The sequence below is a fragment of the Paralichthys olivaceus genome, chromosome 7, assembly GCF_024713975.1.
Source record: "Paralichthys olivaceus isolate ysfri-2021 chromosome 7, ASM2471397v2, whole genome shotgun sequence".
Lineage (NCBI taxonomy): Eukaryota > Metazoa > Chordata > Actinopteri > Pleuronectiformes > Paralichthyidae > Paralichthys > Paralichthys olivaceus.
The window spans coordinates 1,042,598-1,055,620 of NC_091099.1; the positions used below are offsets into that span (position 1 = coordinate 1,042,598).

The following is a 13,023-nucleotide window of genomic DNA, read 5'->3' on the forward strand; positions in this document are numbered from 1 at the left end:
GGTGGGTGTTTGGAAAAACCTTTATTTTACCAAGAGAAAGAAACAAACACAACCTACACACAAAGATCACTGTTGACATTGAGAGTAAGATTCAAGAACACACTCAGATATCACATGGTCTCTCCAAACATTATTCATTTAATTATATTAATAATTCATATTTGAGACATTTCTCATATTTCTGCTTCACTTTTCCAATTCTCTTCTTTTATCTCCGTCGCACAGAATCAATATCTCCTGACAGACGTTCAGTTACACCCCCCACACAGACTCTCAAGCAACTGAACTTCACACACTGCTGCTACAGTATATTCTTATACTAACTGATCAGCTTTAGATTCATGTATCCGCTGCTGTATTTATTAATCTATTCCTGCTGTGTGTATATTTATTCATACGCTACAGTATTTATTCATCTGCTGCTACCTGGTCCTGTACTTCTTCATGTGTGTATTACTTACCTCAGTGCACTCGATCACTTTAATCATTCGGTCATTGTCTACATTCCAACTATCAGTTTTCACATCCTCACCGTCCTTTTACTGTCACATACACAACTCTCACTTTATAACTTTAGTAAACTGGACAGTATTTAAATGTTCATTGCACTGATGTGATCATTGTTTTCTGTGTTTACGTGTTGTCTTTCTTTATGTGCATTAGAATCGTCCCCTGGGAACAAATACAGTAGTTTTGAATTTGAATATCTGCCTTTCTGTCATTTCCTCTTTTTTCCTGCATTCTGTTTGTAATATTAAGTGGATATAGATAAAAACCCAACAGATATTAACAAACTGTATAAAATTAGTGATCGAATCATTCTGCTAAAATGCGTTTGTTTAAATGAACACAAGGAGTTTTCATTCTGATTATAAGAATCTTTTATTATAAGAATCTTTTATTTATAAAACACATGCTTCCACCTGGCTGTTCCTCTTATTGTGACAGTTTGTACCGGAAGCTGATCGTGCACATTTGGTTGCCTTGACAACCTGGTACTGTTGATGGTCGTCAGGACTTTTCTTCTTCTTCTTCTTCTTCTTCTCCTTCATCATCACTTCTTCTTCTTCTCCTCCCTGACCGAGCCGCATCGCCACCGCCCACCATCCTCCAGGAAATGACCCGAGCTGCTGGAAGAGGAGCCGCCTCATTCCGCTGAGTCCACCCGGCTCCAGAGCGCTCAGTGCGGGGGACAGACGCCTGTTGTGTAACCGCATCACCGGTAGTTCGGCCTCAGCCAGAGAAGTTCGCTCCTCCATCACCGCCGAGCCTCCACCCTCCTCCCGCCCGGTTCACAGCCACATCACCGCAGACTTCACCCGCGGCCTCACCCGGACTCTCGCCACCATGTCCACGCAGATCGACAAGGAGGCGGTGAGAGAAGCTTACAACGACGTGAGGGACGACAACACGGACACCAACTGGTGAGTGCGACTCGGCCAGACTCCCTTCAAGAATGCGGCCATTCTGTTTAGAAGCGTGCATCTGCTCAGTTAAACGCGTCGCACGTAAGAAACCAGAACATCAGCAGAATCGTAACTAGTTGTGGTTCGGTTCGGCGTTAATACAACACGTCAAACGACTTGTTTTAATTTTCCATTTCTTTTAAATATGTGCATTGACACAGCGCGTCCCCTCCCTGATGCTGCGCTGCCGGGTCTGTGGAGAAGGGTGCGGAACGAGGAAGTGTTCTAATAAAATTATTATATTTTAGATAAATCCGCGCAGTTCACATGAGATGAAACACGCCGAATGACAGATAGACTCCTGATGATTTCTAATATGTAGTAAATTGTGTATTATAATTCGTGGTCTTGTGTACTTGGGCGTAGAAACCTTTAAATTGCCAGAAAAGTAAAGGCAGTTCAATTCAATCGCCGCGAGTACGCGCTACAATGGCACACCGGGGCGAGACCGTTTCACATCGTTTCACAGTTATTGCGTGAAAACCGGAGTCCAGGGTTTTCTGTGCTTGTAGCAGCTGAAGGTAGAAAGACGTGGAGCGTTCAAGGCCCCGGTGCTGTGATCCGGATTCAGGCCGTTCAGCGGTCACACTCCGCTCAGTCCTCAGGCCCAGCGGGGCAGAAGTAATTTCCTTTGTCCTGTATTCAGAGGATAACGTTAGAGTAGTGACACACACACACACACACACACACACACCACGTGGGCGTCTGAGGCTTTTTTGTGCATTGCTCCAGTTTGCAGAATAAAAAATGGCTGTGATGTGTCTTTGATGTCGTCGCTGTGAATCAACAGATCCTCAGACGGGAACATGTCTGGTGTGATAATGTGTCTGCGTCTCTGTGCAGGGCTGCGTTCAAATACGAGGGCGTCATGATCGTACCTGCAGGACAAGGCACCGACTATGAGGACTTCAAGATGATGTGCACAGGTAAACAGCAGGTTTCTAATTCTAATGTGAGTCCCTCTAGTTGCACCCCCCCCCCCCCCCCCCCAAGCCTCTCAGCGTGAAACTGTCTGTCACTGAGGCTGACGGCTCCAGATTGTGTGTGTTTCTCTGGTGAGGTTAAACAGCAGATATACCACACAGCTCCACTTGCCAGGACACTAATCTTTTAAGACTCTCTGCTCTCTCTTACCCGTTGGCCTTGAGCCGTGTGACTCTGCTGTCAAAGCACTAAACACTGTATGTGTTGCATTACATAATCTGTTCTACAATATCCTGCGCAGGTTTTTCACGAGGTGACGCATTAAAGGTCAAGCTTTCGTTTATCGGGGCATAGTTTTTACAGAGCGACGGGTCAAACTGGAAACTTGACTCCATGTTCTCCAACCAGTTAATGCAAGTTTCATTTCTAAACCCTGAATCTGAGAACAAGGTTGTTATCAAAGAGGCATGTGCTGTGCAGCTGTGTAATCAGGTGAGCGATGTAAGTGGTCCGATAATGTGTTTGTGTGGGTTTTAACAATCTGATGTCAAGTCGCCTCAGCCTGTGTCGTCCTCAGCGAAGCATCTGCTCAGATGTCGGGTGTGGCTGTTTCTGATGCCTGCTCTCCATGTCTCTAAAGCTTGCACCCTCAGGGCTGTACTTTTATTTCTCTGATAGTTTCACATTCCTATGTTGAAATAGCTCATTTATCCATTTAAAACAGCGAAGCTGCTGCGTAACCTGCCACCAGTTCCTGTTCAGAGATGACACCAACACCCACACCCCGTCAGACTTCTGTTTTCCTTATTTAGTGGTGCAGTTGTAACTCTGCAGAACTCCGAGTGTGGGAGGAGCTGATGCAGATTGATCGTCTGCAGTAGCTTGTTTTGAACGTTGATGTTTCAAGGAGACACATTCTGCTTCTCCTCAGGTTGATAAAGTTAATTAGAGTTAAGACTGTAAATTGTCTTCATGCTTGCATCACTTTCGCTGCAGCTCCTCTTTTCAGCCTGCGTCTCAAACACTTGGTTTTAGCTCCTGTGTCTTTAAGATGAAGCTTAGTCTGCTCTGATTGGTCAACTGCTTCCAGCACATGTAGAAACGGGGGGAATGTCGGACGTGAATTATGCAAATGAAGGGAATCGCGGTGTCACAGTCAACAAATATTATTTTACGAATTGCTGTGACATCTGTTGATCTTGTTTCTGAAACTTTTCCTCTAGAGGCCCCAGCAGGTCAAAGTTTTGTTATTCCCTCCATCCAATAGATGGATGGACACAAGAATTGAGTGAGGACGTTCATTTAGCTGGTTGTAAAACCATAATGAAATCACAGAACTTTCTTCCTAAGCTCTTTATTCAATTAAGTTTGCGAAAACAACAGCGAAGTTGAAAACACGCCCACGTCAGACACTCGCCGGTCTACAAACCAATCAGTGGTTTGAAACAGAGACCCCTAGAGGCTGCTTTGCCCATGACACCCAACAATCTGAAGTTTTCACCCAGGGGACAATATGCTTTTTTCTGAAAGAGAAAGGTTGACTCCCTCCGAAGTTGAGTCTTTTGTCGATGGATGTTCTCGTGTGCAAAGTTGACATTTAGTCCTGACGGTGACATAAAGGATAAATCTAAATGCTGTTGAAGCCGCCCATCCTCTGGGGAGCATGAACAGACTCTCTGATGCTTATCACTGTCTAGTGAGGTTTACATTAGTCTTATACAAGTGACAATCTTGTCCCCATGGTGGCACTAGAGGAAAGATCAGAAACCATAAGATGTATCCTCTGGGGACCCGTTCATGTCCATCAGTGAGTAGGTATCAAGGCATTTTGTGATGAAATCAAAGGATTGGTTGCGAGGAAAAGCGGGTGTCACCAAAAATCAGTGTGATTCATTCTTTGAGAATCCACCGAGTCGACCGACCTCACCATCCGGCCCTCGCAGTTTGCAGAGATTAAAAACAGCACAGACCGCAGGAGACAGCGTTGGTTTCTAGGATGTGTCTCAGAGGGACTCAGCGTGGGCTGACGCAGGGTCAACAGGAAGCTGCAGTGTCACCTGCCAACCTTTGGTCTGCTCAAAGAAAGTCCGTTTATGCAGAACAACGTCTCTTTCAGCACATTTCTTTTTGCTGTGTCATCGTAGATTCAGTGCAGTTTTCTCTGCTGCAGAGAGGAGGGAGGTGTGTGTGTGAGTGTGTGAGTGTGTGAGAGTGTGTGTGTGTGTGTGTGTGTGTGTGTGTGTGTGTGTGTGTGTGTGTGTGTGTGTGTGTGTGTGTGTGTGTGTGTGTGTGTGTGTGTGTGTGAGAGTGTGTGTGAGTGTGTGAGTGTGTGAGTGTGTTGCTCCAGGAAAGGTGTTGAAACAAATGATATCCTTTGTGACCGCACTGATAAGACTTCAGTGGCTGCTCCTGTGAATGTTCGGAGCGTCTCATCTGAAATCTGAGTCTCTCTTATCGACAGGGACATAAAAAGAAAACAGTTTGTGCTGTAAAATGTCCCAAAGCAACTTAGTAAACTTGTCAAACCTTAAACAGGAACTAGACTTAAATTAACTTGTATCAGCTTCAATTGTTTAGTTGCTATTGAGTTACATACGTATATATATATTTGTATATATATCACCGGCATGAATTGTTCTGGTTGGCTTTAGTTAAGGCTGCAAATAAATAAAATAAATAATCAATGGATTTATTGTTTAATTGAATTAGCACGACTGTCATACTTTTCTGTTCAGCCTCTGAAAAACGTCTTCTGTGGTTCTGATGATCATCTCTGCGACATAATGTCGAATGAAAGATGCTTTTATATTCTCACGCTGCACATATTTGTCTTTACGTTGTATATATCTAATTACATGTGTTTTCAATTCCTAACTTAGTTAGTTACTACTTGCTGATGCCTCGTTGACTCTCGCTGCTGTAAATTTCCACACTAATAAAGGATTATCTTATCTTATCCATCTAATATGGTGAAATTAATCTGGCTGTGAATTACAACACTTCCTGACGACTTCAGTTTATCTGAGGACGTAGAAGAAGACGTGTTCCACTTGGTCCACAGACCCACTGTTCAGGCACGAGGAGTTAACCTGCTTATTCAAATGTAGAATGTTGAACTCATCGTCTAATTCACACTGAATTCGGGTTTGCTTTAATTTAATTCAGTTTATTTTCCAGGTCTTTATAACACTAGGAGACTTAAGGGACATAACTTTTATTGATGTGCAACATTTTATTTTCGAGCTCTGTCTACTTGTGTCCTCCCATCACAGGCTGCTAACGTCCCTGAGCAGTTCTTTCTCCTAATCTACATTTATAGTGTCTTGAATTAGAGGCTGGACGAGTTATGAGTCAGAAGAAAATAGCAGCAGACGTGTTTTGTTTTTCCTCGTCGGTCTGGTGGAGTGTGTTCAGACTTTATTTACAGTGGGTTGTGTAGTGGACCACCCTGACAGAGACAGGCGTGGCCACTGGGACACAACTGCTGACAAAAGACTGTGTCCATTGACCTGAATACCTCCTTGTGCCACACACCCGGGTTTGTGCTCCTGTCATTGTGAGGACATCGTTCGTTCTTCAGCCCCTGACCCTGAACTAAACCCCGACCCCACCTCTAATCTGAGTTTAACCCTGAGGCTCTTTGTAAGTGTCCTCACGGGTACTGTCCCCACAAAGATAATCATACAGTGACACACAGGCCCTGCTCAGCCTGTTATTCATCTGCTGTGCAACACTAAGACCAACATTTGATCTTATTCTCTTTGTCTGCCTTCGGTGCACACACACACACACACACACACACACACACACACACACACACACACACACACACACACACACACACACACACACTCATAGACATAATGCATTGGCCAACCTTCATCACAACTAAATGCTTAAACTAAGTCTCAACCCTCAAACAACCCTTTGACAAAGCTTGAAGCTTGGTTCAGACTCTCAGGTGTGAAAACGAGTGTTTCCTCGTGTCTTTGGATCAAAGCTGGAATCTGCAGCTTTTTACTGGAAGAACAGAGAATGACATCACGTGACAGGTCGTCAGTCACTTCACCTCCGAGAACGATTCACAGTTTGTGTGTCAGCCCCTGATAGTTCTGCTGCTAGGATGTGGTGAAGTGAAATGATGCAATCTGTGTATTCAGTTTCCTCCGTCTCCTCCCTCAGATGACGCTCGTCTGTTTGGCTTCATCCGAATCACGACGGGAGACGCCATGAGCAAACGAGCCAAGTTCACCCTCATCACCTGGATCGGCGAGAATATCAGCGGCCTGCAGCGCGCCAAGATCAGCACCGACAAGACGCTGGTGAAAGACATCGTGCAGGTCAGACTGTGGTGTCTCATGTGTGAGAGGAGGCCATTACTTTATTGTCCTTATGAGCGAGTGACAGAATGAGGCTGGAATGGTCCCTCTGGGTGGTTCACAGGCAACATGGCAGCAGAATGCTGGATAGAGTGGGAGAAATGTGTCAATAATTTATACATGCTGGTGGGCAAAATAATACCAGAACAAAGACAGCTTTATTCCAGCGAGCTCAAGACCTAAGCTCATTTAGTTTGTATCCAAGTCCACTTCTGTTTAACCCATTGAGACTTAAAGCGATGAATGAAGTCTCACTCTATAACCTCAAACCTGAGTGGGACAGAATTACCAACGTCTACAAAAACTTGAATTTCTTAGAGACAACGTTTGTCTCTTACAGCCGCTCGTCTCCATCTGAACCGTCAGCTTCATTATTCCTCCCCTCACCTAGATTACCAGCTGTCATCTAAAACGTGACTTTGCAGAGTAAAGAGCGAAGACTGATGAAAAACAAACTGCTGAAAACACTGACGAGGCATTTCACCTTTCTTGCAAGTATGTCGGTGAATCACGATGTATTTCATCAGTCACATGAATTAAAACAACAAAGTGGATGAGACGCTCATGTCCCGTCCAGGTCTGAAGGGAGAAGCACAAAAACATCTGGTGTTAAAGGTAAAAACACATGTTGCATCAGGTCTAAGTAAACTGAGGAAGGAAGCTGTGCCCGGTATGTGGTTAAAAAACCTACGTCTCTCAATTAGTCATTGTGTTTTTGATGCAACATGCAATAAACCAAGCAGAGTCATCATCTCCAATTCAAACCTGCACCTGCTCGGACATGTTAACATACGACCCAACCAAAAATGATTCAGTAAACTCATTTGTGTGCTCCAGGTTGTGTTGTGGTGTTTTCTGTTAAAGGGTTTGTGTGAGACGTCCCTGCCACCGTACCCAACAGCTCCTCAAATTCAATCAGCAACAAATTTCACACACTCGTAGATTTCCATCTTGTTAATGTTCCTGATTCTTTTCCAAAATGCTTCTAATGCTGCTAATTAACAGACGAAGATCCTAAATGCTTGGTCTCAGGTGGAGAAACGTAAAAATGTTGATATGTTCTTGTGTTTACAGTTGGTTCTGTAGAAAACAAGTTTCCTAAAGAAGTCCCTCTGTAGCGGACTGAGCCATGAGGAGCAGTTGGTGTTGAACATCACTTGATGTCACGATTACACTGTCGGATCTTGTCTGAGTAGTTTGCCACAGATTTGCTGTCAGCCTCTGCAGTTTGTTCCGACCGGCAGTCGGTGTGAACTGATGTTGTATTTTCGTTGTTCATCCTTTGCTCGTACTCTTCTTCACTTCAGCTCATGTTTTGTTTCTGCAGAACTTTGCGAAGGAGTTCATGATCAGTGATCTGAGGGAGCTGGACATGGCCTACATCCGCACGGAGCTGCAGAAGGCCGGCGGAGCCAACTACGATGCTCAGGCCGAGTAGAGAAGCGCCACGTTCCACTGGAAGTGTCGGGGTCGGGGTGGGGGTATGGAGGGACAGGGGGTCGGGGTGGGGTAGGGTTTTGGGGGGGGGGGGTTGGAATAAGTGGGGGTGGGGAGTGTCGGGGCAGGGCTGCTACCTCTTGGGGAGAGGGCGTGGCGGGATGGAGAGGTCACCTGCAGAAAATGCACGCGCCAAGCACAAACGTTTTCCTTTCAAAGTGACGTCAGTTAAAGGAACAGATCAAACACACGGCTGAGCCAGTATGAGTGTTTCAAACACGAGTCAATCAAGAGCTACGCTGCCTGAAAACGGCTCATTGTGAACCTGTTGATTTAACTCTTCTTAAAACGCAGCTTTTCATGTGTGTCGGCAGAGATGTTGTTGGTGCACCTCTTAAATTTCTGCATTTGGGCATTTATTCACTTAAAGTGAGCGCATGAGCCGCATCGTTCACGTGCTTACTTCCATCAGTTCGTGTAGCTGGAAGATAAAAGACGAGGAGGAGGGTCAGAGCAGGTCCGAATCATCAACATTTTATTAAGACTGACTCTGTCCAGCAGCTCTGGACCAGAATCCCCCGACCAACACCTCTACAGCTCAGTACCTAGTTTCTATCTCGCCACGTTACGCATCCATCAATCAGGAGTGTAAAAATGACACGGAAGCAGTTGCCAGGCAACAAGCGGAGACTCCAGGACGTCACCAGGGAGTTTTCAAACCTCTTCATAACAAGATTAAAACAAAAAATTATATCAACAAATTCAGATTTGCTGCTTTTAGCTCACGGCCTCCGTTTTGACGTAATTGCGGTGAAGACGTGCGTTTCTTAATCTTTCCAGCTGCTTCTCTACTACTGCTTCTGCTCGTGGCCCAAGAAAGAGTCGCACGAATAATCCAGCGTAAATGACCAATTATCAGCTTGACCTTGTTTTTTGGACCAATTGAACAAATGGGATCAGATATATGTTGACTAACGACCTGCAGACATATTGGTTTGCACATTTTTTTTCTAAACTGTTTCTGCACGCAAGCCGTCGCTCTGACAGAACGCAGATCATGTGAGATAGCTCTCAAGCAAACGTGCGAGCAGGTCATCTCCTCTCCGCCCTCTGCCCTCTCCTCAGACAGCTCATGGTTGGTTATCTACTGTGCATCATCATCTCACACTCATCCTCATCTCAGCTGAGCGGCAGCTGAGCAGAGTGAAGTTAACATCGAGGCCCGGTTTGAGTTTTCATGTAATGAGGATGTGATCAGCTCAAGGGTTTCCCTTCTACGCGCCGTACTGTGATCGTGGAACATGTTTTAGACTGTTTGTAACTTAACTGGATGGGAAGTGACTTCATTGATGAAGTGGCTGCATCGTTCTGAAATGAAGCCCTTCAACTTGCAGGCATGTGCTTTGACACCAGAACATGCTCTTAGTCATGATACACTGAACCACCAGGAGGAAAAGATCTCCGCTGATGGATTTCAGCTCACTGTGAGGAAGCGTCATAAAGTTCACATTTAGCCACTTCTGCATTTCCAGCCAGACAGTTGAGTTTGCATTTCATCCTCAAGGTCGAGGCTGACTGTAATTCATCTTCAAGCTTTGTTCTGTGAATCTTTTATCACAAGTCCACCTGTGTCTTACTGTGTTTCCACGTACTGTTCACTTCCTCCTCCAGTTTCTGGAGGAAGTAGTTGATGTTTAGAATTTTCCAGAGCTGGAACAGAACCTGTAGACGAGTTCATGTCAAAGAACGAGACTCTGATCCCTCAGCAGCACATCGTCTTTGAGAACGGAGATCTTTTCCTCTGGTGTCTCATCTGAAAGCTTTCCATGATAAACTGTAACCTACTGTGTTTGACTGCCTTAGTCTCCCATGGAGAGAGGGGCATCATGGGAGTCTGTGGACACTACACTGTGATTGGCTATCCTCCAAACATGTGAGCGGGACTTTGATTGGCACGCGCGTCATCAATGCATGAGCCTGGGCTTGTCATCTCCACCCAGGAGGAGCCGTTTCTCGGTTGTAGCATCTCTTTTTGTTAATTTAAACCCTCCCTTCCCCCCTGCAAAAAAAATAGGACTTTTTTTTATTTTGTTTTATTTTTGAGATGAATTTTATCTTCTCTTAAGGGTTTGACCTCTTTGTTTTCATTTTTAAGAGCATTGTTATTTAGGATATTGGTGGAAGAGATTTTCAAAAAATAATGCAAAGAAAGAAAACTGGCACAAAATCAAGTCATTTCAAAATAAAATTTGATGTTTTTTCTTTTACAAAACTGGCTTCATGAAGTGTTTTTTTTTTGTGTCTCTCTGAAACTTACACTATTGGTTGCCTCCATACTGGTTCCATGTTTCTTCAGTGGACTGATACCTTGAAGGTGTTATTAGTTCCAGACGCTGTAGAGAGATAAGTCAATACAACCTAGAATCACACTCAGTAGAAATCAATCCTCCTCAGATTCAATCAAGCTGCACCAAATTTCACACACTGAAAAATATCGGATTATTTTCCATCATGATCCAAGAATGATTCTGTTCGTCGTCGTGTTAAGGAAAAACAACCTGGTTCTTCGTCTCCATTAGAGAACTACTGTTCAATATGACAAACATATTCAATTTAAATCTGTGCACGTCTTGTCCTGCACCTCAACCTTCACCTTCTTCTCTACATTTTCAAATGCAAAAATAAATAAAAACTGCAGGAGAAGTCGGCGTCCAAACGAGTAAATGTGCATATTTGCACAGTATTATAAGTATTTTGCTTCTGAATGCACCAACAAGGGCTCACGTATGTACAGGTGTGGCAGTGAGGAGGTGAATAAAACATCTGCTACCTGGAGCAAAGTTAATTAACAATGAGGCGTCTCTCATGGTGCTACACTTCGCTGAACTTTGAAAACCACTCTGTGTTTACGGCCTAAAGGAGAAAGTATTTCCTCGTAGTTAAATCCAACTCCGAATAACAACTTCACAACTTAATTTACATAGAACATTTTGTAGAAACAGTCATACGCAGCATTGTCAGCAGTTTGAATCATTCATAAAGCTTTGTCTTATTTATTCTTATTTTTATTTTTCGAAATGCAAAATGAAACCAAAAGCTTCCTCTTCTCATATTTCTCCTCATCCCTTTTTAAACTTCTTTTTTATTCCAAGAAGTGGAGCGAGCACTGTTCAAGTTTGCATTTTATTTTCTAAGATCTCTTTTCTCTGTCGGGGCCGGGTGAGGTCATTCTGGCACTTGTGCGTTGGAAGTCAAAGCCCACACGGCAACCGTCGCTGCTAGCTCAGGGACTCCCAAGGGTTTCCATGGATACCACTCCTCGCCCTGAGTCCTTCAGCCTTGGACGAGAAAAACAAAGTCCTCGGGTCATTCAGCGTCTCAATTAGTTCCTCGCCATGTGTCCGTCAGTTTGTTTGACCTCAGTAAATGAACAAGTCATTTTATTAATAAGTTACATATTAATTTCATGATAAGGTGAATTTCCTGCTGCTGTAACGCATCGGATTGTTTCAGTGACTCCACTGAGTGAAATAAGGAAATCTATCACTGATGATGAGGGTGTGACAGTTAAACACTTTGCTAATGACTTAATCCACAGAGAGTAAGCCTCTTGTGCTCGGCGTTCACGTCGTGCTCAGGTGTGTTAGATCAGCGAGTCCAGGACGGAGGTGGGCGACGGCTGGACATTGATTTTCATTAAATTGACTAAGTGTCCCTTTTCCATGTCAGTGCTTCAGTGACAGCCGCTGGTCTGTAGGTCAGTCGATGGTCCGCAGCTCCACCGTGTGTGTGTGTGTGTGTGTGTGTGTGTGTGTGTAGCTGCAGTCAGGAGGGTTTTCAGGGTTTGTGTGAGGATCAAACGTGCAGCAGGACGAGTGTGTGTCAGGGTTGTTGCAGTGATTCTACGAGGACTAATGGCAGGTTGTGTAATGATGGAGCTCCGGTGTGTCACTGTGGCTTTAAATAAGCTGTGAGGAGTTGAGGGAGTAGTTAAAGCTTATGAGTGTGTGTCTCTGTGTGTGTATTTGTGTGTGTGTGTGTCGGTGGGGGGGGGGTCAGGCTAGTTGAAACAGGTGACTATTTGAAGGAGTCTCTTTCTTTGACGTCCATTTCAGTAGAGAAAGAATTCCATGAGCTTTATTTCAGGGGTTCTCCAAGTGGGGCCTGGGGACCCCGGGTTCTCGAGGGGGTGCAGGGGGACCCTGGCAAAAAGGGGAATCGTGTATTTTCACTCTATTTTCATCCGTACATCAAATCTCACACCCTTTCTGTAAGAGACATTGAAAAGCAGAATCTCGTCAGAAGGGTTCTGTGGTCTGGTTGTGTCAGAGGTGAGAACCACTCCTTTGTTTTATTTTAGTTTGGGCCTTTGCTTCCAAAAATAAGGACGTTTCAACATCCTACTGAACCGAAGCAGATGAAGTTCTAAATGTCGCTTCCTTTTCTTATTCCTGAGAAACCAATTATTCTTTCAATTCAACCACAATTTTCAAAGTTGTCAGACGTTGAAAGAAGCCTGAGCAGTTATAACACAGACCCGTCTCCTCCTGTAGGAGTCACACGTCTGCGTTATAACAACTGCAACAACACTTTTTCTGTGAACGTTGACTCTTTAGATTGTATGTCTGCTAACATGGAGGAGGCAGGGTCTATTACCTATACAGCAGCCAGCCACCAGGAGGCGATCCAGATGTTTTGGATTGATTTTTTGCGAAGCTATCGTCCGTCTTCATGTGCAATATTTCTTTTAGTGTCACTATCAAGTCGAATTTTCCATTTTTCCATTTCTGTCATCAATGCAACAACCACAACAACAA

At 44.4% G+C, this 13,023-nt stretch overlaps 1 protein-coding gene and 1 long non-coding RNA gene across 2 annotated transcripts; one reads left to right on the top strand and one right to left on the bottom strand.

Annotated features, from left to right (window-relative positions):
* Nucleotides 1-863: 863 nt before the first annotated feature.
* LOC138410830 (uncharacterized) lies at nt 864-2,322 on the bottom strand. Its single transcript, XR_011243453.1, has 2 exons — nt 2,161-2,322; nt 864-2,102 (listed from the first exon to the last, which is right to left on the bottom strand). It is a non-coding gene; the product is annotated as an uncharacterized lncRNA (long non-coding RNA).
* On the top strand, nt 872-10,478 carry cotl1 (coactosin-like F-actin binding protein 1). Its single transcript, XM_020105596.2, has 4 exons — nt 872-1,424; nt 2,310-2,392; nt 6,573-6,730; nt 8,097-10,478. Exons 1-4 carry the CDS (start codon nt 1,348-1,350, stop codon nt 8,205-8,207), a joined length of 429 nt encoding a protein of 142 aa, XP_019961155.1. The 5' UTR covers nt 872-1,347; the 3' UTR covers nt 8,208-10,478.
* The last annotated feature ends 2,545 nt before the right edge of the window (nt 10,479-13,023 follow it).